This window comes from Aptenodytes patagonicus, chromosome 4 (genome assembly GCF_965638725.1).
Source record: "Aptenodytes patagonicus chromosome 4, bAptPat1.pri.cur, whole genome shotgun sequence".
Lineage (NCBI taxonomy): Eukaryota > Metazoa > Chordata > Aves > Sphenisciformes > Spheniscidae > Aptenodytes > Aptenodytes patagonicus.
This window is the reverse complement of record NC_134952.1, coordinates 26,645,854-26,672,310: the sequence shown is the minus strand read 5'-3', so window position 1 is coordinate 26,672,310 and position 26,457 is coordinate 26,645,854. Positions and strand designations below refer to the sequence as shown.

Sequence of the window (26,457 nt, the reverse complement as noted above, 5' to 3'; positions counted from 1 at the left end):
GAGAGAAAATTACTTGTCACCTCATAGGACCAAACTCCATATTTTTATCACGGACTGTTATTCTGTCCTTGTATGAACAATCATTTATTTTATTTTAATTCTGCATATGCTCATAGAAAATGTAGGAGTGGGGAAGGCAGTGTTCACTTTTTCCTTGTTTGTCCCTCTAAGAGAAGCTAATGTAGTTTAAGAGACAATTTCATTCCATCAGTATGCCCTTCTTTTCCCCTTATTTTTCTCGTATTTCTCTTGGCCAGCTTGTAGCAGAATAATGCATGTAGGTGTCATTTTTTGTATCTTTAAATCTGAACTCTGCGGATAATGCTACAATTCAATTTGCAACCTGGCTTGTATTCAGGACTGGCCTATCCTACCACAGCAATTTATTTATCATGTTGTTTACTAAATCGTTTATATACTTTGAACAGAACAGACGTGGCTGCCAACAAAGCTTAAACAGTGATTTCATTACCCAGAAGCATGAGAACACCATCGGGAGTATGCCATGGTGTTGTCATCTTCTGGCATCATTGGAGAGAAAAAGCAGAGCTTACAACTGGTCTAAATTGTAAAAAATTGTTTTCACAAGGGATGATATTTTGCCCTTGTTATCGCATAAAATTTTCTATCAACAGTCTTTATGATTCTGTTTTAAATTTACTTGTATTCATGGGATAAATGACCATATCAAGTTAGTTATTTGTCCTTGCTTTCCTACTTACCTATTCTTTTCTTTCCATTGCCACCATTATCCATTTCTGCTCTCCTATCTTTGTACCTAATTTATCTGTTTCTTTCACACATTTCTTTGGGCTTTCTTCCATCACAATTTTTTCTATGGAGGTCTTTTCCTGACCTGGCTCATGAACTTGCTAATTTTTCATTCATGTCTTTTCTAAGGACTTATTTCTGCTTTGAGCTGTCTCAAAAGTTACTCTAAAAGGCAATTATTTTGATTATCCCTACATAAATAATTTATTTTCATCTCATTGCCATTCACACTAGACTTCATTGATTATTGCACTGTGTTCCTGCTACTAGTCCTGTTCTTGTTTTGTTACCTCTTATTGCACCATTTCTGGAGTTGGAAAGTGCTTTTGGACAGGGATTATGCCATTATTTCTTCTGAAAAATGACAAACTGGCGAGCTGTCTGATCATCGGTATCTTCCTGATATTTGTATGCTTTGTCTTTTTTTTTTTTTAACTCTTAAATAATACACTTAACTCTTAAAAAGAAAAAGTATTCATACTGGATAGGAACTCAATCTTTTTTCAGGCAAGACGTTATTGACTTTAATAAAAAAAATATAAGTTTGTCTGAGCAGAGATTGCAGGGCCAGTCCCAGGGTTTGTGAGACTGTTGAACCCCGGGGTAGCAAATTCTGAAAACTCATCTGAAGAGTTTCAGAAAACTCCTCTGAAGAGGAAGCAAGGGAATTGACAGAAGAACACGTTACTGTGAAGGTAGGCAGAAGTCTGAATTTCCTTCTCTACAGTAGCTATCTGTGATGAGCGGTAAACGCAAAGTAGCTTAACTTCTTTCATGGGAAGACTGAAATGATCCCAGTGGCTGAGATCACTGTATTGGAAAAACAAGTTCTCTGTTTAGCTAGATGAAGCTGTTTCACTGGGCTTACTATTTCAGTTGGACTTCAGTGATTTTGTGGAGCAGCTAACGTGCAGTAAAAGTTCACACCCTGTTTTCACCGCACAGTGGCACGTTTGTGCGCCCGCAGTAGGTTTGCACATGAAAAAATAGAGGCTTTACTTAATATAGTGACTTCACAGAAAAGTTTCCAGAGGCCGATAGTGGTGTCCCTTTACCGTGACTGTTCACGTTTTGTTCACAGCTGGGGATTGTGAAAAGCGGTGGCTCTCATTGCTAAAAACTGTGCAGACTCCTATCAGAGCATGGCATCTGTTGTAGGAGTAGCAGCAGGACACAGTCAGGTTTCAGGTATGCTTGATGGGTAAATGCTGTTGATCCACAAGATGGCATGTTAAAACTGTACTTCATCTATAGTGTCAGAGGAGCAGGATCTAAACACTGTTGTGCTAATGTGAACTGGCGCTAAAAGCTGTGTCTTTTGGAAAAAGAAAAAAAAAAAGAAAGGAAGAGCTATTTCAAATTTGAACTGGGAACCATTTTAAATGTGCTAGTTTTAGTTTTGCAGTGCAAAATTTGAGTGTCATGGGGAAAGAGTGAGGAAGAGCCCTTGTCTCTTTTACCACTAGAAGTAACTCTGTTTCTTTTTTTCTTGGCATTGTGTGGGGTTTACATTCAAAATATGTCAGTAAGTGGACGCTGATTTGCTGTAATTCAGCCACTGGTGCCTCCCAGTTCCAAGAACTTATGAGGGGCTTCACAGAAACCAAATATTCGTATTGACCAAGAGTTCTTGTGGCGTGGGGATTATTAATTTAAATTATTTTAACTTAAGCTATTCAAGATTTTAAAAGTACTTGGACAGAATTAAAGTTCACAGTTGTATTTCAAATAATGTGCATTTATAATTAGTATTTTTATTTGTATTGCCTGCAAGTTTGCACTGTATTAAGACTGAAAATTTTGGAGCCTTTTTAGCTCCCTTTTAGCTTTCATGCTGTTTACAATTTGTGTTTACTTCATTTTGGACAATAAAAGATAAATTAGTTCATTTTTTGGCTCACATGCACTAAGCCATTTATTGTATTTGGATCACAAACTGCACAGAGAATGTTAAAATTCAGATATAATCCTCTTCATTTAAATGGAAGAAAATAATAATTTCTATAAATATTTACTTTTGTAACATTTTTCATTCTCCTCTTCTTTTGTTGAATAAGCCCTGATATTTCACTCACCTAATTTCTGTGTTCATTTTAAGGGCCTGTTCCAGAATATACTGAAAAACATGAAAAGGCTGATGCTGACTTTAGCAGGTGTCAGATCAGGCAGTCAACTATTAATCTTCCACTAAATTCACATTTTTGACAACACAAGGATCTCTGAAATATGAATAAAACCAAAATCACCATTAATAATATTGCCTTTAAGCATGTAAGAGTTAACATATTCTAAGAATTACTTCTCTATTCAGATTTTTCTCATCAAGGCTGTAGCGTTCCCAGTCGGAAAAACATTGAGTGTATTTGAAAAGTCTTTTTGAGGGTTTTGTTGAGAAGAGGGGAGGTCTGGTTCAACTTTTTACTGTTATTCCACAGACTTTCATTTAAACTCCCCCTCCACATCGGCACAGAAAATCTGAATACAAAGGACTGTTTATTTCCAGTCCCTGATAATTGCTCTTTTTTCAATTACCTGATGATTGAAATGTCTCACATTCAATTTTTTTCCAACAGTTGCTATATCCCTTAAGGGTGTAGTTATCAAGAGAGAGCTAATTGGTAGAAGGAGCATTCTTGTTTCAGCAAAAGGCGTTACCTTTCCCAGCCATTCAACTTACATAAGCATTTCAGACACGTGCCAGAATCGTTTCTCATCTTTTGACTAATTGAGTGACTGCAAGGGATCAGATTTGTATTGGGTTACAGAGTTAGGAACTAGTTCACCCAAGTGAATTGAGAAAAACCTGTTTTTACTGCTGCTCGATTTCCATCATCTGCCGTGTTTCATCCCAAAAGAACAATACGCAGCCTGTCACTGAGCTGTTAAAAACAGATTTGTTACCTGGCCCCCTGGCTCACAGAGCCCTCCTAGAGCTTCTGCTCCTGGACTACTGAGGTTTTGCATGTGCTTGTAGTCGGGAGGGAAAGTGAGCGTGAGAAGATATTCGAGCGTGTTTTTTATCGTGATCTATGGCTTCTTAAAACCTATTTGAGTCTATGGGTGGTCCTGTTCTGACCAAATCTTCTCCAGCACAAGTAGTTTTTATAAGAAATTTTTATATTACCTGGAATAGTTGAGAAATATTTCTGAGAAATATTTCTAAGAAATATTTGTATTGCTGGATATGAATGTAGCAGAGACTATGAAGTGTGATTTTTTTTTTAGGTGGGATCTTTAAATCTGCATGGTTATATGATTATGTATTGTTTTCAATTTAGAGGAATTTCATACAAATTATAAAAAATGCAGTTTTTTCATACTTTTCTCTTGTAACTATTTCACAACATAACTTGAGGTTTCTAAACCTACCTTGTACAGTTGGTTTCTAAATCCCCATGAAAAAAAAGGAATATTTGTTGTCCAAGCCCTCTGGAAAGCACAGCCCCATTATCAAAGTACAGGTGGCTCTGTACTTTGTAAAGGTTCCTCTGTACATTGTTCCTCCGTACATAAGCAGACTTTTTCCCATATTGGCAGGATATAATCTAATATAAGAGCATTTTTTCAGCAGAGATCTGTAGAGCAACTCCTAATGGTATTTTTCTTAAGACTGCTTGCTTACTGTAATATTTGTGTCATTGGTGTTTCCAGCAGTACTTTTCATTCTAAGGTCTTGGAGCCTGTCCTGTCTTTTGAGAAATCACCAAGGATGCCCGTAGGATAAAATTCAGTACCTGAGTGCACCCTCCGGGCACACAAAATCTCCGGGATGTAATACTTATTGTGTCTTAATCAGGTGGCCTCCTACATCAACAGGCATTTCCAGACAGTGTGTAGGCTTTTCATGAAGAAATGGTCAAGGTGATGGTGAATGACAAAGCATGGTGTGATCATGGTCACCACTGAGACCGCTCTTCAAGAAAGGCATAGCTGTAGCCAGAATATCTTTCTGTTGTTGTTAAACAAGCTTCTCTGGTGGCTAACATATTCATGTCAGTCAAAGCTGGAGCTCCGTCATTTTTTTTTTGTGGTAGCAGTGGAAGCCTATCTGGTAGGCAGGTGAAGGAACAGGATGTTAACAGCAACAAAAAGTACATGTACCATTTTTTGAGATGGCTTTTATAGAAACGTTAATTGCATGGTTTAAAAAAGTTGTCTTTGGACAGAGTGTAGCACTTAGAATGGGAGATAACTAGTATTGTGGCTAGAACATCCCAAGACAGCGTTGCCTATCTGGGCAAACTAGATAAGCTGTATGAGTACTAACCATCCTGGGGACAGAGGGATAACTAGATGCTATATGCTTGTTGATGTCTTCGATGTTTCCGGTCATATAACTATTACCCATTTTAATTCTGGGCATCATTCTGTGTTGAAGAATACCTGTAAACTGTGTTTTACAGAGTAGGGACTATAAGCCTCCGCCAGAATTAAACCCTTGTACAAACAGAAGATAATTATGTTGCTGATCTCTTTAAAATGTGGGTATAGTGATATCCAGTTCTCCCAGTTCAGGAATCTCTCAGTGTCAGATATTCCAAATTGGTACTATTGCTAACATAAAACCTCCCCTTTGAGAATGACTTCCGAAGTTTGAAAATAAAATGAGCTTTTGCTTTTGTATAAGAACGACAGGAAATATGCCTGGTTTGATAGAATTTTTTTTTTAATTTTTAATTTTTTTAATAAGGTAAGTAGGAAGTCTTTTGTTTGAATTTCCCCTGCTGTTGTTTTTAACTATAGAAATAGTTGAAAGGTTAAATCCAGCCTTCCCAGTACTTCCTAAGGAACTTCTTTGTAGTCTCAGTAAATTTGCTAGCAGATCTTAATATATTAATGAAAGAATGAATGTGATCAGTCTCCAATTACGTTTTTTTTTCTTTCTCAAAGATGTCAGTCATTGAAAATCATTATGATAAAGGAAGGAGCTTAAACTTTTCCAAATGTCTTCCTCCTTTGGTTGCTCATCTGTTTCCTTGATGTGCTTTGCATAATATTATAACTACATACAGCAAATCAGTTATGCCAATACAAGGGGAAATTGGGTTTGTAGAAATTATTCACATATTTCTTTCATAAGGAACATCATCTTTTCTTCTCCTTTACATTTGTATATTTACACTGGTAATAAACAGATTAGCCTGTTGTGACAAGAAGTGTTGGGATTTGTGACACTACTGTGACATAAAACGTGTCAAAAAGGAAATGTCAGTTCTAACCAAGGCATTGTAACAATTCTGTACTTTTTAAAACTTTTATTATTAATCCATGTAGTTTACCTAAGCAGAGGATAGAACCTATTTCCATAATACAGCAGATTAAAACCCATCCATTTAACCTCTCTGTGCCTGATAAAGAATGTGATATTTGTCTTTCTTTTTTGACTCTGTCATCTGTGAAATAGTTATACCAATTTGCAGGTCAGCCAGTGTTGACTTTTCCTGCAGTTAGCAAGCTTACCTAGTCTGTAAATGCAAATAGTCATTACAGTTGCTAAAAGCATTTTAAATTTTACCCGTCAGTAAAGAGAAAAACCAGTAAAATACATATAAAAATCTGCTTTTAAAAAAAGATCTTAGGTGGAAAAAATAGTAATTGCTAAGTTTAAATATGAAATTTTAATTCAGCTTCTCTGTGCATAACCACTATGATTATTACAGCCTGATCATTTACTGTTATGTAATCACAGAGTATTTTAATGTTACTTGATCTAGATAACAGTAGTAACACCTATCCATTATAAATCCCAAAATGTGTGTAGAGACTAAATCTGTATATAACAATGTCTATATCACTATAGATTTTTAACTTGAATTTTAAAAGGCACTCAGTGGCTGCAACCTGTGTGGAAGCAATAGCACTTTAGTCAGGTGATTTAAAGGTATTATGTAAATAGTGTTCGGAAACTACCTCTATACCTGGGATTCTTCACACACCATAGGCCAAGTGCAAAGCAGTAAAGGGTCAGTTATAATCTTCCTTATCTTGAACTTGTGCTCTGACATTATACTAAATCATGATTTCGGTAAAAGCTGACCAAGTCTCATCGCTAAGTGTCATGCCTTTCTTTTTCTCTCTTTCAGCTGAGACAATCCCAGTCGTACTGCACAGACACAGAATGCCTTCAGGAATGTGAGTAACTATCGAGATCAGGTGCATGGAAGTAAAATAAACAGTAGTAATTAAAAAACAGTCTGACTGGTCTTTAAAATGCAGCAGTTGATTTAATGTTATAGGAACATACGACATGAAATCAAATACTACAGTACTAAAGTTGTTTTGTGGGGGAGGTAATTTCTGAGAATCTGTGATGCAGATGAACATTGGTGTGGAAGCGGCAATGGTGAGCAGGCTGGAGGTATCAATATACCAGCATGACCGTTGATGGGGCCCCAAGCATTACTGACTCTTACCATTAGCCTCCAAATAGGATGATTTCAGTTTTTCCCTGTGGAGAAAATTTGGAGGGGGCTTTATTTGTCCTCCTTACAGTCATAGCAGCCTAACCAGTGAGGATGGGATATTCAGCACAGACCCCCCCACACACATGTTCATGGCTGGGGCTGGGTGACTTACTGTCAGTACTGTGAACACTCTACTTCACTGTGAGGGAGAGGAGATTCCCTGGAGCTCTGACTGATAAGTTGACATACACCGTGACTGCATTTCTGTTTGACTCGGTGGCTGTGTAGTTAATGAAGCAGAGTACTGATGTGTACACTTCCTTGAAATTTGCTGTGAAATACATCTAAAAAACTCTCCCAAACAGTGAGCTTTACTAGGATAGTCAAACGTTACCAACATCTGCAGGGAAGCGTAGCTGTGCAGAGGTTATGCACTAATGTAAGCTTGCCCTGAGGCGCTCTTACACTTTTCATGGTCTAGAGGGAACATCGCCAAATGCTTATAAATAAAAATGAAGTGGATCTGTTTTTCCTATATTGCTTTACCAACTGAGCATATGAACTCACTCAATTAGCCTGCATCAGGAGTGCTGTAATGCTCGGAGGGAGCAGGGAGCACCTGAGCAGTGCTCCTGGAAGCAAGAGCTGCTGGTGCTTGTGCCTTCTACAGGTCTAGGAGCAGTGCAGTCAAGGTTTCCAGGATCTTGGGGAGAGCGCATGCCTTCGTTCACTCTCATATTCCTCCCTCTTCACTCCCCAGTAAAACCTGTTTAGAGATGGGCATCTAGCTTGGACTTGCACTGTGCCCTCCCAGTGTGAAACAGTCCCAGATTCATTGCCATGTTGGGCTGAAGGGGAAAAGCTATGAGCTTTCCCAGATAACCCCTGAAAAAGAAGAGTGGGGTGCACATGTGCTCTAACAGTGCTGCTGACTTCACTCTTTTTTTATGGGCTTTCCAAGTTATGCTGTCCGTGACTTCCAGGACCCCTCCTCTCCCAAATGCTGCTGTCCTAAGCCAGACTTCTTCATCTCCCACGCCTTTGACTTCTGTGTGTGTGGGGGGGTTAAATCACAGGCATGTAGGAGAGGGAAAGAGGCAGGTGACAGGAGACGGAATCTTTTCTGTATTAGAAATAGGCACAGATAGGCTGTGCAGCTTTCTGAGCTTTAGTCCGCAGTCAAAACCAAGTGATGGTAGGTCATCCTCACTCAAGCCTTGGGAGTCTTGGCTTATCAATATTTATGAAGCTCTTGGGCTAAAGACTGTATAAATGAGTAAGTTCTGTTATGTGTGGGCACAAAGCTTGTGGGATAGCTTTCATACTACCAAGCTATAGTACAGTGGGGATGTGAATGGTTTGCAGCAAATAGCTTTCCATCCTGAAAGAGATCCTTGCGATAACTGTCTGTGCAGATGCAAGCAATTTGGCAGCAATTGTTCCAAACCAGTGGTTTGTTTCAAAAACCAAAGCAAAAATTATAGGGTAAATCCTCTCCTATGTTATTATATTGCCTTAAATTTAGTTCCAGCAAAGGTATTTTTCTGCTGATGCAATGACACTGACTGCCTATTTGTCAGATCATTTTGTGATGCTTCTGTGATTCTGTGCTTGGGCCAACATGAGCTCTGTAAGACTCCCAGGAGTCAAAGGCAAAAATAAACAGATTGAGCCTGGAGAAGCTTCTAGACATGTTTTCAGAGACAGATTAAAACAATTCTAGGCCAGTCTTCTGTCCATTGCTTCATCCTGTTCTGATGAGCTATACTGTGATGAGCTTATGTTTGAGGTGGGTCTCCTCTTCCCTAGGTCCCACAGCTCCATTTCCTGTTGCTGACTTTGATTCCTCATTTCAGGACCGTGATATGAAGAAGCTTGTTTCACTCCCACCCATTTGCTCATTCCCAGAATTTGGTCTTCCTTCTGGAAGCGCAGCTGGGAATGTTGTCATACACAGATTCTTAAGTTGCAAGGTTGTGGAATAACTGATGAGATGTATGTGGTTTTGTTTTGGGAAACATCAGGGCTGTGGTTCAGCCAGTGTCACAGCAGCGTCATGTGTTATGCTGTTGCTACCAGCTGGAAGTTCTCAGAAGCACCCTGCATTGATTCTTCCTGAGCACACTTTGTTTCTTCAACCCTTGATTTCAGATCTTTTTTAGGTTTTTGGAGCCAGATCAAAGCAGTAGCACCAAGGCTCCCTCATTCGCATTTTTGTGTTATTAGCTCTAAATTTTTATTTATGGTTGTTGGCACCATTATATTGTAGTGACTACCCTGCAGAGAGTTTCCTGCCGGGGTCAGGACCAGTGCTTTCGGATTTGTGCTCCTACATACAGGAGGATATGAGCACCGCTTCAGAGAGCATTTGGGCACTCTGCTTGATGGCTGTTCCTCTGATTCTCCATCAGAGTATCTGCTATGATGGCAAAGCATGTATCAGTCTGATGACTGTTCCCTCCATTTCAGTGGGTGCCTTGGAAAAAAAAGGCTGCAAGTTTTGAATGTGCAACACATTTAATATTCTGTTGGGATTGTTTATGCTCAGCAAATCAGAAGATCTTACAGTTTCCCTTGAAATGAGGAATAAGAGCGATAATTCTTTTCTGAGTTCTGTCCAGTGCAAGTGGAGCAGGGAAGATTTCTCTGGAGTGTGTTGCAGTTGCAACATCAGCGATTCATCCAGCCCAGGAGGATCCCCAGCTGGTACTGAGCTGCTCTGATGGCTCATGGCCCTTCACAGTCAGCCTTCCATGTCAAAGGAAATGAGGGGCCACCGCCTGAGTTTTTTCTGTGTTCTAGCTATTCCCAGATGTGACCTGGATTTACCACATTCATATTTTCAACACTATTCTCAGTGCTCTACTAGCTTGTAATATGGTCAGAGATGACGATCTCAAATGTTGTCTACTCTACTTCCAAATTTTTATGTATTTGAAAATGAATGCGTATCTATGATTCATCTTGAGTTGGACTCATCTAGGGGAGTCACAGCAGCCTAACCTAACGGCATGAAATGTCTGCCAACTCTTCCCTCCCTTTCCTGGTAATTCCCTTCTCCCTTCCTCCGCTCAAGTCCTTTTTGGCTTTCTTCAGTTTCCTTATCCCTGCCTTTGAGAGTGTCAGCTTGCAGGGGTTATCTGCTGAAGGTCCCACAGGCTCTTTGTCTTCCCTGATGATTCATCTGTAAAATACCTATCTTCATACGGTTTCCTACCTTTCTTCCACAGAACAGGCGAGGCTAAACACACTGTGAAAAGAAGAAGGCACAAGTCAGAGAGCATGCTTTTGCCTTCCCACATGCAGATGTTAAACAGTAAAAAGCTGAAGATCCAAAAGCAGATATTTCTGCCATGAGAGGGCAGACAAAAAGCACCACATGGAATATACTTTTACAGTAAAAGAAATGCAATCGTTCCTCTTTTTCTTTAGAGTACAACCTCACTCTGAATGAAAAATAGCACTTTAAGAGAACTAAGTTCATGTAAGGAGTATTTAACAAAGGCATTTATTAATTTTAATATTGTATTCTTGAGATTTCAGTTGCACAATCAGGAGGCGGTTGACCTTTAATCTTTAGAAATTATTTTTACCAAACTCATCATTTTAGTAGCTTTGACTGCTTTCTAGTAGAACATTAAATGAGGTGGCAAACATCTGTCACAGCAGATTATTTTTTCCCTTCCCATTTCTCTGCGAGAAGACTAGTTTATGTGGCCTAGTCTGTTTCTATAGGAAAAAGCAAGCCGAAGAACTGTATCTCATATGTGGAGCAACAGATAGGATTCACCATAGTCATTAGCTCCCATGGGACTTCATCCCCCAGTCTCAGACCAGCCCCTCATAAAGCTTTCTCCTGCATGGAGATAATTCAGCCGCGATGTAAAAATATTCCAGGTAACCAGAGGGGCAGAAGTGCTCACAGGTTTCATTCAGAAGTGCGTGGGTATATAGGTATGCTGAGCCCAGGGCACCAGATACTCTGAAAATAAAGACCTTGGGCTGGATTCAGTGTTGTGTGGAAGGGCAGGTTAGAGACTGTAAGAGTGACACGGGTTACCAGGAGAATACGTACTGCTACATTCTGTACTAGTTGGTGTCTCCCAGGCACTGGAGATTAATAACCAGATCCATCCATCAAAGTGGATGGTGGCAGGGACATTCATCTGTGAGGTCAGAACAGGACAATCTTCTAGCCACCTGGAAATATTAAAAAATATCATCCACAGGTGCTCTTATAGCATAGCCTTTCTTCTTCAAGGAATCAAAAAACCACTTCCGAATTACCTGCAAAAATACCAATTATAGGTAAAAGCACTGTGGCTGTGAACTCTTAAAAATAAGATCTTTTCTTCTGCCCATCAGCATAAATTCCATCCTGCTTGGTTTCAGCTTCACTCAACTGTTCTTTATCCATAAGCTGGTCTTATCTGATGATTTTGTGATCTCAGTGATGGAGCTCTTTGTAGCAAAAGATTGTCGTATTCTACATGTTATTGCTCCCAGTAGCTGAAACAGCTTCTTGTCTGTTCTCTTGATTTGTGATGCGAAGCTTTGAAAAGTGTGATTCGCCCCAGCTATGTGAGATTTTGCTTATCCTCATCACCTTATGTTAAGAGATTAAAGTAACAGATTCTGAAATATCTCACGTCCTTATTAAAGCACGTGGTCATTTGTGAGAGATGTGGATTTAATGGTACTTGAATAGTGTAAACAGTGTTGTGGCTGTTTCAGTATCTGGCATGCTTTGAGTAGGTAGTACAGGGCCAAGCTGTGTTAGATCAGCTGTTGCCTTGCTTAGCTTGGTTTAGAACATGTTTCAGCACATTTGGTTCCATCCAAACCGTATTACAACACAGGCTGGATAGAAATTGTGTTTTGCACGAACGCCTGTGATTTCCCTCTGTGGGGAATTCCTTCTGCTCCCTTCCTTGACCTGCAGCATGAGCTGACCTAGCAGCATTTGCTTACCACAACTCTTGTTTCACTACGGACCCTAAGTGCACTGTGGGTCAGCAAAAATTCCAGAAGGCAGCCTGACTAGTCCCTGTTTCTCTGCATTGTATGGGGAATCCAGCGTAACAGGTGATCTGAATTTTCAATGTTCTACTGAACATACGTGCCAAAGCAGGTACCTAAGGCTGTCTTACGTGCTGCTGAAGGTAGTCTCAGGGTGGCTATTAATGTTGTCTGGAAGCCCCAAAATAAAACAGTTGTTCTTTTCATGCTGAATTATATGCTAGTTTACTGGATTGCATATATAGAGGTCATCCAAGATTTAAAATATTGATATATCATGTTGATAACAATAATATTTTCCCTCAACACAATTGCAGGCCTAAACTCTTACCTGCACAATTCCATATGCTTTCTGAATCAATTATATGCTAGAATTTAATGAATTAAAGGCTGTAGCATTCTCATTTATTTTCTTTGCACTATACCTTCTCATATACAGCGCCCTTTATTCACTCAGATCTCCAAAAGAATTGTCACTTGTAATTGTATATACTGCTAATCATAAGATTCCTCTGCATTAGCAGCTTCTTGAGTTTTGAAATGTCTATATTTTGGACATTTAAAAGGCAAGAGCTGTATGGCAGTTTCATTTGCTCATGCGTGTTAATGGTTTCGTTGGTACTGTGAGAAATATGAACTCCTATAATCCTTTTTCTTTCTTCTTTGACATTTTTGAGTGCATGTGATGTTGGTAAAGAACGTCGGTCCGACAGCCCCGACTCATGAAGTCTTACTTGCAGAACAGCAGTGTTGTGAATGGAGTAGCTGTAAGCTTCCTCACAGTGGCCCTCGTGCCCCTCTGCTGTGTCTTAGCTATGCTATGAAGAAACCACTTTCATAGAAGAGCCTCTGTTAAAAATGCTACCCAGTGTGACAGTGATGAGGATGGTTCTCTGGTATCAGCATTAACCTCCGAGGAAATAACTGACTCCAGCAGTTCACTGGGTATAAGTTATCTAGCAAATGTTAAATAAGAACAACTGCCAACCAATACCGAATCCAGACTTGATGCCATAACAAGATGATCCAAATGAGTTGAGACAACTGAAAAATCTGACGGATACGAGTGTCCCTGTCGAATTTCCCTGAATGTTAAAGTTTTCAACTAGAGTAGTAAAATAGAATAGCTCTTCTCTTTCTGAAGGTTATTCATTATAGCTTTATATTAATTGCTTTGTATTAATTGATTATCCAGTTCATTAATGAAGATGTTAGGTCTTTAGATACTATTGTAAATGGGGCCATGTAAGTACCATAGGTACTTAACTATACATTGATTTACACTTTAGCTGACAACATTAGTTACAATTTGATCATCTGAAATTATGTCTCAGAGGAGAAAAGTTGATGTTTTCAAATGTGCAGGTATTTGCAAGACTTTCTTGATCCAAAAAGACTAACGAGCCATTTCCAGTCTGAGGGGATTTTCTCAATTTTATTTCCATGCTTTGATGTCTCAGCCATTCTGTACAGAAATTAGGTGTACAATTTGAATATTGTATTCCTCGGCTTCACTTTTTCATGTATCTCCTCAGCAGTTTTTCCCCTTCTGAGCGATCCGTTTTCCTCGATGCTCTCAGAGATACCACATGACCTGGATGACCAGTCATGGAGATCTGGCACATTGACACTGACGCTTGTTCAAACAAACACTCAATAACTTACAGTAACCAACAAAATTATAACCATTAGTTTGCTCCCTTCTCGCTAGAATTAGCATGTTCTCTGTGTGTAGGCTAACAACAGAGTCTAAGCTTTCATCTCTTTAGCTTTATTTTTGTATTTGTGTGAGGCAAAAAAGAAACACCAACATGCAGGTGTTGGTTTTTTCCCCAGATAAATATATTACTGGGTCTTCTTTGCATCAAGTTTGATTTCTTAAAAATCAGGTTTGATTTCTTGAACACAAAGTGTGTGTTTATGATCTCCAGTTCATTGAGTTAATGTGAACTAAAAAATATTCATGATAATTCTGGGAATTCCAGTGAAACCTTATGAAATAGATTCTTTTTTCAAAGGGATAAGAAATGTGATAAAAAACCAGTGTAACAATAACCAAGAATTTGTCTTAAAGCCAAAAGGAAGGACTAATCAGAAAAATCGATTGAAAAATATTTCTTTTTTTTTCTGAGACTTATGTTGCATTTTTGTTTTCATCTTGAGGAAAGAACTCTGCTGTCACTCTCGTTTGTAACTTGAGTTTTCCTTGTCTATAGTGCCAGGACCAAATTCCTCCAGTGACAATGGCATCAGCTTTGCCATGATAATGATGGCCTGGGTGGTGATTGCACTTGTCTTGTTCTTACTGAGACCTAGTAATCTGAGAGGATCCAACACAGCCGGAAAGCCAACCAGCCCACATAATGTAAGTGCGTCTTAAAGTGCCCTGCAGAGAGACTTTACAATCGTTTAAATGTATTTGGTTTTAATACAGATGACCTTGCAGTCCTTTTTTCCTTACATTTTCTTCCTGTATTTTCTTGGAACAATGAAAATGAGTAAAACCAAAGTGAAAGTAGAATCACGAAGGCCAACTGTGAGGCCTGCCATGGGGTGGAGCAGGCACGGGTGACTGAGCGTGGGTCATAATGTCCTCTGGACACTCGCTGTCCGTGGTTGGAACTGCCTCCTGCCTTCTTATGTACAAGGGGAAAATCACAGCTTTAACAGAAGTCAGTAAACAAAATTACAGCATGAAACTGGGAAGGTGATCTTTGTCCTAGATGTGGGATCATGGGAAAATCCCTATCGATGCAGGAAACAGTATTGTTCTTTGGTGCTCATTTACTCTGAATATTGAAAGAGATCGTGAAAGATCTTAAAAGAAAGCACAATTTAACTCTTCTGCGTTCTTCTTTAATTGCTAAATCCTTTTATGTGAAGCACTGTTTCTAATCCTGTACGTGTTTTTTTTTCTTTCTTTTCCTCCTTCCTTCCCCCTAGGGACAAGAACCACCAGCCCCACCAGTGGACTAGAGCGTTCAGTATTGGAAAAGTTCAGCAGCTAAAACCTTGCACGACCAAATGAACGAAGTGACCAGATTACTCCTAAACCCCATTCAATACTGTTTTCTTTTCTCATTTATATAGAGCAGGATTATCATTCAGCGGTTATTTTCATGAACTGCTTTTAGCGACTTCAATTTTAAGTTAATTTTTGCTTTTTATGTTATTACAGTTCCTAGTAGATGGTAATTTGAATAATGATAAGGCGTTGCAGAGGTTTTTTGGTTGTTGCCGTTACTGTGGACATTCCACTCAGTCTCTTTCTGTTAGAATAATCTTGATTTCTTTGCAGTGATTTCTGATATGCATTGAAAGAAAAAGAAAATCCCTGTGCATCTATAATAATGGAAGGTTATTGACCTTTCTTCAGATGAATCCATATTTTTTCTCCAGTATGCTTTTGAGAGTTATATTATGGTTGCAACTATTAGCTTAGTTATGTGGTGAAAAACTGAAATTATTTTATATTTGCCCTGGGTTCAGAGCAGCTTTTAGTCTGGTCTTTGGACCACTAACATAGTTTTCAGGGTTGTTGGCAAAAGCACGGATTGTCCACTAGAATTATATTGTGTGTGTGTGTGTGTGTGTGTGTGTGTGTATGCGCAAAGAAGTGAATGTGATAATTGCCACTGTCAAAGCTTTGACATATATATTGGGAACTTTACATAAAAGATTATACCACCAAAAAAGAAATTAATTTAATCTTATTCATTAATAGATGATATATCTTATTCAATATGTTGTCAAAAAAATGTATTCCAAAAATGGATTTGTTTACTTACAGACTTTATGAAAAGAGTAATTTAGTGAGAAGAACTTGGTAGAATTTTCTGTCCTGGTATAGTCTTTTAATAATCGGTATCTTAACAAGTTTTTAGCCATGATGTAATGTATATTGGACAGAATGAAATCATACCAAGAGGTTACCAAGGTTACCAACTTTTGGTATACAACATATACTGGATATTCAGGTTTTTTCACCTGTGTGTTGTCAGCAATTCTTAACATTTCATCCTTATCTACTGGTTGTAATTGTTGAATAACAAACTTGCAGGTGACTACATATGACATGTCTTTTCCCTCTAATATTTGTGTGTATGTGTGGTGTGTTTATGTGTGGCTGTGCACATACCTGTGCACATCTCCCATTGTAGCAAATGGGAATGACTTTTTTATGTACATTAATTTAAGAACATTTTAAAGATGTACAGAAAAGCGACACTGTATATTTTTCTTGATCAATTTGAAAAATTGATAAGAATAATGTAAAGAACATTTTTATGTTACCAACATGAAGCTTCTTTCCGTAAAGGTCAGTAGAACAGACATGGGAATTCAAAGCCTTACTCCACAAACCTTTATTTCATGAGGACTTTAGTTACGGAGCTGAAGGGACTAACTGTTAAGATACATAAAGGTTTGTATTAATGGGCTGTAAAAAAAAATCTCACATCAGATCCCATGGTTGACAGACGCGGGGTTTTCCTTCTCAGGGTAAATGGCGGGCCAGCTAAGCCTCCTTGTAAAGGTACAGCGTAGACCTGAAGAAAGGCTTCTGTAATTTGATGTAATTGCCCTTTGAACTTCTGTGGCATAGTGTGCTCCCAAGCATAGGAGCATGTGTAAAAAATAAAAAAAAAATTAAAAAATGAAGAAGATGATTGGGCCAGGTGCTCTCAGTGACATCAGTGCGGTGCTATGTAAAGCAATGGCGCTGCGGCAGAGAAGCTGAGAGAATTTGTCCTATTATGTCTAATGGTGTACAGGCCACAAACACTGTGTAAAGATGTCACTGGGACAAACAATCTGACTGTGCTTGCTTTTTGCCTTCCATGTACATTTATGTTTGGGATACTGTTTTGAACAGATCAAGTAATAATTTTGTTGAACCAACAAGAAAATATATATAACCTCCTACGCTGACCTTTTCTCCGAGAATTTTTGGCCAGAATTCCTCACTATCGGATGCATAAAACAGGCTTCCAACTGATTAAAAAGCCAACTGAAACAGGCTTCATTTCAGACAGAGTGCCACTCCTCATCCTATTGGAAGTTGGTGAGATTTACAGCAGATGCTCCTCACTTGTGAGGATCAGTCTCGCTTTACTTAAATGTCTGTGTATGTATTTATAAAACTCACCATGTGCACCCAGCTCTAACAGTCTTGGCAAATGAACTTTTTGTTCAGAGTAATGTTGTGTTTTACATTTAAATGAACTGTCTTTGCTTGAAATTCCTCTAAGTAATTGTCCCAGTGATTTTATACATGTATACTTTCCTCATGTAAATTGCTATTTTAAATTTTCTATGTAAAAGAAAAAAACATTGCAAATATTTTATTGTAAAATGTTTTACTAAAGAGCCAGGCCACTATCCCACATCAAAATGTATGCCTTCTAAATTCAGATACTCTCTCTAAGATATAACCTTCAGATCACCACTCAATTAAAATGAAAGTAAATAATTGTAGGACTGTATTTTGCCACTCTTATTCATGTTAAATAGTGCCTTACTCATCAAGTAGTTGCACTCAAGTTTGTGGGACTACTTTGAGATAATGTACTAGTAGCAGCTTTAGTAAGGGTGGCAGAAATCTGGCCTTTAGTGATGTAGTTTGCGATGAAATAATTGTATTATGGTTACAGATGTTTATGGTAAATTTTGAGAAGAGGCGTGGAAGAGATTAGTGGTATGTGAAGCTTCAGGAGATGATTAATTCTGTAACAAGGGTTTTAAGCTCGGTTAGTAAGAGACGCAAGTTGTAGCAATTGGGAAATAAGGAGGGAAGTTTACAATTATACCTTAGCTTAGAACTTTGTTAAAACAATAGTATTTTAGAGTCTGCTTAACACAATTATTATACTCTGAAATGAGAAATCATATGTATTCATGTATTGTCTGCAGATCACTTAGCCTTGTAATGTTCATGATTGAAAAAGGAAGAGTGATGATGTGATGTACCTAATGTAAATCGGTGGTTTAAAATGTCTGAATTATGCCAAACAAAAAAATCATCTGTGCCATTTGCGGTTTCCTAGTAATCTTTTACTGAGTACTTGGATTGGGATAAAGGGCTTGTACTATGCACTTTTTATTGACTTAACAAAATAAATAGCAATCATTAGTAACCTTTTGTCTTTGTTAGTCTTTGTATAAGATGTAGGACTGCACCAACCTATCAATTTCTAAGGTAATTTGAAATAATCTAAAGATAAGTATCAGTAAAAATATCTAAAAATCAGTATCAGCATGTCATCTGTGTAACTTTTAAAACATAATTTCTAACTTCTCTAATGGCCTTCTGTATGTATCTCAAGCAAGTCAGAACAAATTATAAGCGGTTTCCAAGGTTTAAGATACTTTGATGACCAACATGGACGTCTCTGCCTTTTGCTCTTCAGCGTAGTTATGCAACCTAGGAAGTTAGAAATACTACAGTAAGAAAAGTCATGACAGAGGCCAAATACGCCAACGATGTTACTTCATTTTAGATCAAATCCTACTACTTTGGGATTTGCAGTCTATTTTCTAGTCCCAGTTCTTGGCAGTGTTGGACCCAGAGCTGGTCTGAGGAAGGAAGATGCTCCAGTGGATCTGAGGCAGCATGTAGAAGTGGTAGAGACCTGCTGCTTCCTCACTGTTCCCATGGAGTGCAGCACTCTTCTTCCTCTGGCAGCAGAGCACGAAATGCTGAGCACTGCCTCAGCAGCAGCTCAGATCGCACGTTAGGGATTCCTGTGTTAATCCAAGGAAATAAAGGAAAACGCCAGGGGAGCATTAAGGTTTAAAATAATACACAGCTATCCAGAGATAGTGGTAATAAATACCAGAGAATCAGAAACAAAATCTGAATTTATTTTTAGTAATAATAATAAAATAATAATTTAATAACAATGCTTTAGGCATTTGAGTCAATTTAGAAACTGTATGATCTTAATCAGAGATCATTGATGTCTGCTTATCAAGATTTACCTTTTACTCGAACATGAGGTTATAAATAACCCCTAAAACTAAAGCTAAACTTTACTTATAAGTACACTTGTTAAAATGTTTGCCAAGAATGCACATGCCTATTATGAAAAGTGATGCAGAAAGGAAGTTACCACAAATTTAAATTAACTATGTTGAATGGATCTGCATGAGGCCTGGCTGTTCAGGACCACCAGGTAAGTGGAGAAGATTACTCTGCCCCAAAGCCTGAAAAAAATTGTATCCTATCTAGGATGTTTGGGAGAAATACATCAAATCACTGCAGCAAAGTATTCCATGAACATGAAGTGGGTTCCTTGCGAAAATGGACAACTTGCATTCCTTTCTCCTTCTACCCTTACTTGTTCAGTACCAGCCAACAGCCTACGGTGCAATTCACTGCAAAGATGCGGACCTTGGGGTGGGGGAAGAAGCTGACTGTCCCACAGCGAACCACATCCTCACTTGTAAAACAGCACAACTCTGTTGGCTTCCGGGGAGTTACACTCGTCGACACCAGCTGAAGATTTGTCTATTTTCATACAAGAAGAATAACTGCACCTATGTTACTTGATCTTGTATCAAAATTATTGCCAACTCCCACAGCAGGCACTTCCTAATAACTAGAAGAATCTGGCTTCCGCATGACCCTTTTAACATCCGCAGATAGGAGTGTTGGTCAAAGAGGGTGTCTGAAACAGATGTATTTCAATACATGACAATAAATATTAATTCACCATATATATCCAGCTTTTTAAAGGTTTCGCTCTTCTTGCTTGCATGGGAAGTGGTATTAGAAAATATTTTATACAATGTTAATTGAAAATACAGCAGTAATTTCTAATCAAAGATCACAAGTAGCAAGCTTTAAAAAAAAAAGTCTTTTGTATTTAAGGGTTTTGTTATTACGTCCTCCAAGCTATAAATGATGAAACAGAGGAATAATTTCTGTGGCTATGTAGTTTTCAGACTTATACCTGTTTTAAAATTCTTGAAGGTTATTAATTTCTTCTGATGCAGAAAGTACTCTTAAAATGTAAGAGAAGATACTAGAGCCAAGAAAATACGTTTCTTAAGCAGACCAATAAAAAAACCCCCACCATTGTACAACATTCTGAAGATCACAGTCATTGCTTCAATATAAAAAGTCAATCTTAGAAAAGAGGTAGGAGATCAGTTTAGAGCAGAACTTGTAGATGAAATGATAAATGATAAACCGAATATGATTAGCAAGAAAATGATCCACAGAAGCCCCCACAGGACTGGACACTACACCAAGCACCGCATGTAACACATCACAATCTGCTTTGTTGTTGTGATGGTGAGTAAAAATCCGGTTTCCTCAGCTCTCCTAGTTATTTCACGCAGCCTTGTTTTCCATCCTCAGTTTCATATAGATGAAATAGAAAATCCAATAATCATTTTTCCCACTTCATCAAATATTAGCTTGCAATTTGAATCACAAGTGCATCTTGTCTCTGACACCCCCTCTGGCTGTATGCTTCTGTTGGGCTTCAGTATGTAGGGGGAAGAGATTAAGCCAAATTTGCTTTTAGCTATTCTGTAACCATGGAGCAAATCTTCACCTTATTTTATGTGAACAACTTTTAAGGCAATGGGACAACTGAGCTGAGTAAAACCCTTCAAAGAAGTCATGCTACAAGACGATTTCTCTCCAATGGGGCTGTGATGAAAAGCAGTGCCTTATCTGGCTGTTCTTATTTCCATTGCCTTAGTTTTAACATTTAAGGCTTCCTTACTGTTTCATTGAAATGGCTGTTATGCCTGAAATGGCTCTCCTGTGGGGAGATTTAGTATGCTCCATGTTCAGAAAAGCAATGCTGCTGCCCAGGAACAGCTTTGATGTCTGGTGTAATGCGTGTAGTTTCCAGAAGAACATCAGAAGGGGGGAAAAAAAAAGAAAGAGGTATTTACTAAACAATAGATAAGGCCATCAAACGTAATCATGCCTGGAAGGAAGTGTGAATAATTTCTGTGTACACTGAGAGATTTAAATAATCTAATTAGAGGAAGGTCATATACTGGAAAACAAAACATTGTCATGCAGGAACTAAAAGAACAGGGTTTGAGAGGACATTCTCATCAGAGTTTTCAGGGTGGCCTTCCTTTGATTTTTAAACGTTGTTTTAATCCTGCATGGCTTTTGGGTTTTATTTATATTGCAATATCATCCATGAGTCCAGCTGAAATTACTGTCCAGATGGTCTGGGCCCTATACAAACAGGCACGTTGACCCTGACCAAAAGCTCACTGCATTTTGGGACAAATTTTACCAATAATTGCAGTTCGGGGTGCTGGTTGTCACTAACAAAAATATTGTATTAGATTAATCATAAGCTGTTTGGGCAAACTGACCAAACAGCAAAGTCGAATTCTGGTGAGCCGGAGAGGTGGAGGTGAGGAGAGGGTGTAAGTAGGGATGTGCTGGGCAGAAAATGTCTCTCGTAACAATTCGTGATGGTGGTTCTGTGCAGTTAACTGTTACGGTTGGCTCTGAGCACACATAGGAGTTCGGCCACTCGGCTGCCTGTGTCCAAAACTGGCATACAGCTTGCTTTATGCAGCTGTTGGAGCCTCTTCCAAAGGAACACGCATGCCCAGTCCCACACGTCCCTGTGTAATCTCTTTAGCTGCATCTCTTTCCTTCCTCTTAGCATTGTAAAATACAAAGCACGGATTCAAATACTGACCCAACTGGTCTGCAGGCAAGTCTTCGGGGCACTTTTGTGCCTCAGCCTGGGACTGTTGCCGAGTAGCTCAGATTTACCTGTTACACGCGGGGTGCCTCCTGGTTGTGCTGTGTCAGAAGTTAAAGAAAGGCTTGATAGACAATGGTGGTTGTCAAATCTGTGTCAGATGCCAGTGTCACAAACTGATTACACAAACACAGCTGCCTTTAGATAATGATCAGCTAAATCTGGTGGGGAATTAATCTGACATTAAACACTCCCTAGATATGATACAAAACATCTTTCATATCCAGGGTTCCTTGCTGGCTTTTCCTCTCACCTCCAACTTCAGGGTGCTGGCCAAGAGATTATGCAATCATGCACTCACTTGCCCTTCCCTTCCCTTCCCTTCCCTTCCCTTCCCTTCCCTTCCCTTCATCCCCCAAATCCTTCATAAATCATAATTATTATTCATAATTTCTCCCTTGCGTAATGGAACAGCTTGTACACAAGAGGTGAAGAGTGCCCCCTCCACCCACCTTTGGCATTCAGATCGCCCTTCGCTCGGTGGTTTCTGGAAAGGCGGAGATAAGCCTGCTCCCCTAAGTTTTCACACAGAGAGGAGAACGTAGGATCCGATCTCACACTGGTACATGCTCTAGCCATTGAGTTGTTATATCAAAAAGACATTACCACTTTCCTTGGCCAAGCTTTGTGAATGAAGCAGTCTTAAATCTTTGGATTGCATGCCACTCGATCCTGCTGGTGTTAGCCTTCGCCTGAGCACACATTAAAGGTCAGATCTTTGCATATAGCAAAGGGATTGCTCATTTTCAGGATCAGATCAAGTTTGATCTGATGTTGATGAGGCAGGCAACTGAACCGCTCAGGCCTGATTAGCCTGAGGCAGAAGATGTACCTTTAGGTACCTAAGGAAATGTATTGTCAAAACTTGAGTATCTTTTGATTTTATATACCTTTTGGAGTCCATCCCCTAAGACTAGGTTATTGACTAGGTTATTAACTCTGTCCTGTGTGTATCTGTAGCCTAAAATTTACAAATATCTCTAAAAATGCCTATTCTCCTCAAGCAGATGTGTATGAATTATGATAACCACCTTTCTTGGACATGGATGCTTCCATGAATTACAGTTCAGGCTGTCTAATATCAGGGTCTGAAAAGACAATCTAGCAGGATGTGTGAGCAAGCAGTGCTCTCGGAAGTATAGATTACTTACAGGTAAATTATTATGCAAATGACAATCTTTAAAATGTAAAATCCTGGATGAATGGAACAATGACTCATCAGTCCTACCAGTTCGACCTCTCCCAATTTTCATCCCAAAATAACACACATAGGAACCTACCTGAAAAAAAATGAACACTGAGATTAACCCTGTGGGGAGACTTCTGACCCAGGCTGCAATGCACGAAACTTAGTTTGGAGAGTGGCAATCCTTCATTGATGCTGCTGTTTAACTGAATGGATGCCCTGCTAAGATTAACTTTCAGCAACCAGCTAAGGGAGTATTTTAGTTAAAATCTTGCATAATATACATATTAAACTCATAAATTATAAAGCCAAACCGGACTACTATGAACATGTGTTTTGACATCCATAGGATTTGTATTAATTATTTATTTTTTGCACTAGAAAACTTTCCAGAGATGGACCATCTCTGAATCATTTCAGTGGTTACTTATCTTCACTATCAGAAAACATCTGTCTTGACTCCGAATTTGTCAAGCTTCAATTTTTATACATTATGTTCTGCTAAATTGAAGGAAGGATTATCAAATTTCTGTTCCTGCAAGAAACGGGCATTGCAAAACTTAATTTTACACACCTGATTTTTAGGCATTGCCTCCCAGAATGGACTCTATAGCCCCGAGTTAGGCACACAAACTCCCCACACAGTGGGAAGGAAAGGCTGTCTCGGAGTGAGGTCCAGACTGGCCAATACGCTGGAAGAGGGATCCGTCTGATCTAGTCAACTGGCAATGCTAAAGAAAAACATATGCCTGAAATCCCATTCCTTGCGTTATTTAACTTACTGAGCCTGCATTGCAAAAGGATTCACAGCCTACACTGAGCCTTCAAAAAATTGGTGCAGAACTCGCACTTTTATTTAAAAATGTGGCCAGCAGTGGACTGGCCTCATCTGCTTTGTAGCAGCCCAGGGCTGCACTTCCCAGGTAGCGTGCTTCAGGAGGTTTAATGGTATGCCCTGAAGCCTTACATAAGCTTTATTGCTTCTGCACAGTGTTGTAAAAAATTCTATGTACTGGTAAACCATGGGTCTGCCTGAACGGAAAAACAAAGAAAACCCTACCCAGTAATTCAGATTTTATTCAGTAATGAGAGAGGAGACCCAAGCTCCCTGGCCTTTTCATTGCAGTGACTTTGAGCCCTGCATTTTTCCCCTCCCAGCAGTGCCCTAACCACCAGAGTGTAGGCTATAGGGAAACAGAAGCAGCTCTCGTCATCCTTTCTGGGGAAGTTCTGCCGTTCTGCAAGAGAGAATTTAAGATCCCCGTCCCTGGCAGGAGGTGTGACAGTGTAGTCTATCAGTGAAGGCCCTTTGCTAAGAGAAAAGAGACTGGGGTCCACTGCCTGCTCCGAGGACTGTTCAGACATTTGAAACAGCTCCCAAATCATAGACTACAACCCAGACCTTTCTCCTCCCAGGGAAGGGCCATGATTACCAGACCCAAAAACTATTCCCTTTCTATCTCCTGGGCAAACTAGCACAGTTGCAGGTGGAGAATTAGATCCCCATGTTTCTTTATAAGCCACCAGACGCAGCACTCTCCTGAGATACGTATGCCTGAACCCCTCCAGCCAAGGAACGCTCTGAAGCTCCTGCCCTCATTCTTAGCAAACGCAGTAACTAGGAGGTGTTAGCTGACTCTGACGAACTACTAACTACCCATACATACAGCAACATGCAAAGGGAGCTCCTTCTCCCAAATGTGGCCTTGCACACAGTGACCACCGCTGCGTTTAGAAAATCCATTCCTTGTCAGGCACACGCTAAGCACACTTACCATAGCAAGATCCTTCGGGGACCACGTAAAGGATCTGAAGTGGATTTGGCCTTGCCAAGAGAGCAACAGGCACATACAGAGGGACCAGATGAAGTTCTTAGTAGTACATATGTATGCATTTATGGCTATTCTGAGCCCTAAGGAGATAGACAGGGGTTTTGAAGATGATAGTATAGATAAGGCTGACTCAGTAGGGCAAGCTCACCAAGCTCCTATTTGCTTTGCCTAGCCTTCCCTGGAAAAAAGGATGTGTTCAAAATTGAGACATCTGTGCAAATTAGCAATGAGACAAGGCATTACTTGTTTTTACTTCAGGATAAACACTGTGAACCCTGCACCTTCGCCAGGCGGTTCTTTGGCTAATCACACTGACTCCACTAGGATCCCACACCGAGATTGCAAACCTCAGTAGGCTCTTTCAGTAGAAAAACACATATTTCACAGCACCGTTTCTAAAGGACCAGTGAGTTACAGTATGTACTCACTTAAGTAGGCACAGATTCTTCTAGGGAAAGATCAGATCCTCCAGAGTAAAATAGTAACAGAGTAAAATATAAAACAGAAACAATGATTCCAATTTCTTCTTTATATACCGTAACATCTATGGACAAAAATGCCATCTAAGAACAAGGAAGTACTTTATTCGCATCGTTAACAAGGACATATATATATTATCCACCTAATTTGGCAACATTTAACGTAAAAATTGTAATCTGTTAAAAGCATAAATAACTGCAGTATTGCAGATGCAGAAAAAAACCCCCAGCTTCTAGGAAGTGCACCGTAAGTGAACATGAATGCAACAGAGAAGAAAGGTGGCAGATTTCTCACAATCTTTCTGCTCCCAAAGTCAGACGAAGTATACTAATATCATATCACATTTATACAAAAGGCAAGAGTAGTATCTGAAAACTTTAATACAACTAGGCAGGAGATCCCTCGGCAGTGCCCAGATCACAAAGGCAAGAGAGTGCAAGCTCGTTGCATTTCCTTACTCTGGCAATGTTTGCAATCTGGACTTTAAACGCTGTATTTTACCATTGCCTATCCACATTTCTATTCACGTATCTTCACTGAGACAGTGCTACACTACAGGAGAGAGAATGTACGGTGAGTTTTGTGTTTCCCAGTAAGCGTAACTAAAGGACCAAAAATGACTCACACACATATCTGACCACCAAAATTTGGTTCTCTTATAAAAACACCCCGAGGCAGGAGAAGAGGGGAACAGTTCAGCGAGGCACCCTGCTGAACTCCCTTACCCCACCGGTGGCACCTGACCTCCCCTGGGAGCCCAGGCCTGACACACCAAGCCAGAGCTGCCTGGGGACACCGGCAGCGTTTGTGCTGGGGCCCAGAGGAGCACACGCTCCCCACTGCGATGTCCCCGTCACCATCGTCTCTGGGACAAGACAGTCTGAGGACCTAGTGGCTCTCAGGTGGGCCAGGCTGCAGCCTAGACCCCTCTCCCAGAAAGAGGTAGCGAGACCAGCCACCAGTCCAGCCGCCGTGATGCAAAAAAACCCCCAAAATAAAGCAAGGGGAACGAG

The 26,457-nt window shown here is 39.7% G+C and overlaps 1 protein-coding gene across 2 annotated transcripts in view; it reads left to right on the top strand.

The window, feature by feature from the left end:
* Window positions 1-18,328, top strand: part of SMIM14 (small integral membrane protein 14) — a 42,810-nt gene extending 24,482 nt beyond the window's left edge. For both annotated transcript variants that reach the window (XM_076336118.1, XM_076336117.1), the window contains exons 3-5: window positions 6,855-6,903; window positions 14,411-14,559; window positions 15,138-18,328. In XM_076336118.1, the coding sequence (XP_076192233.1) occupies window positions 6,855-6,903; window positions 14,411-14,559; window positions 15,138-15,170 (231 nt within the window). In that variant the 3' untranslated portion in view covers window positions 15,171-18,328. The remainder of the gene's footprint in view (window positions 1-6,854; window positions 6,904-14,410; window positions 14,560-15,137) is intronic.
* The last annotated feature ends 8,129 nt before the right edge of the window (window positions 18,329-26,457 follow it).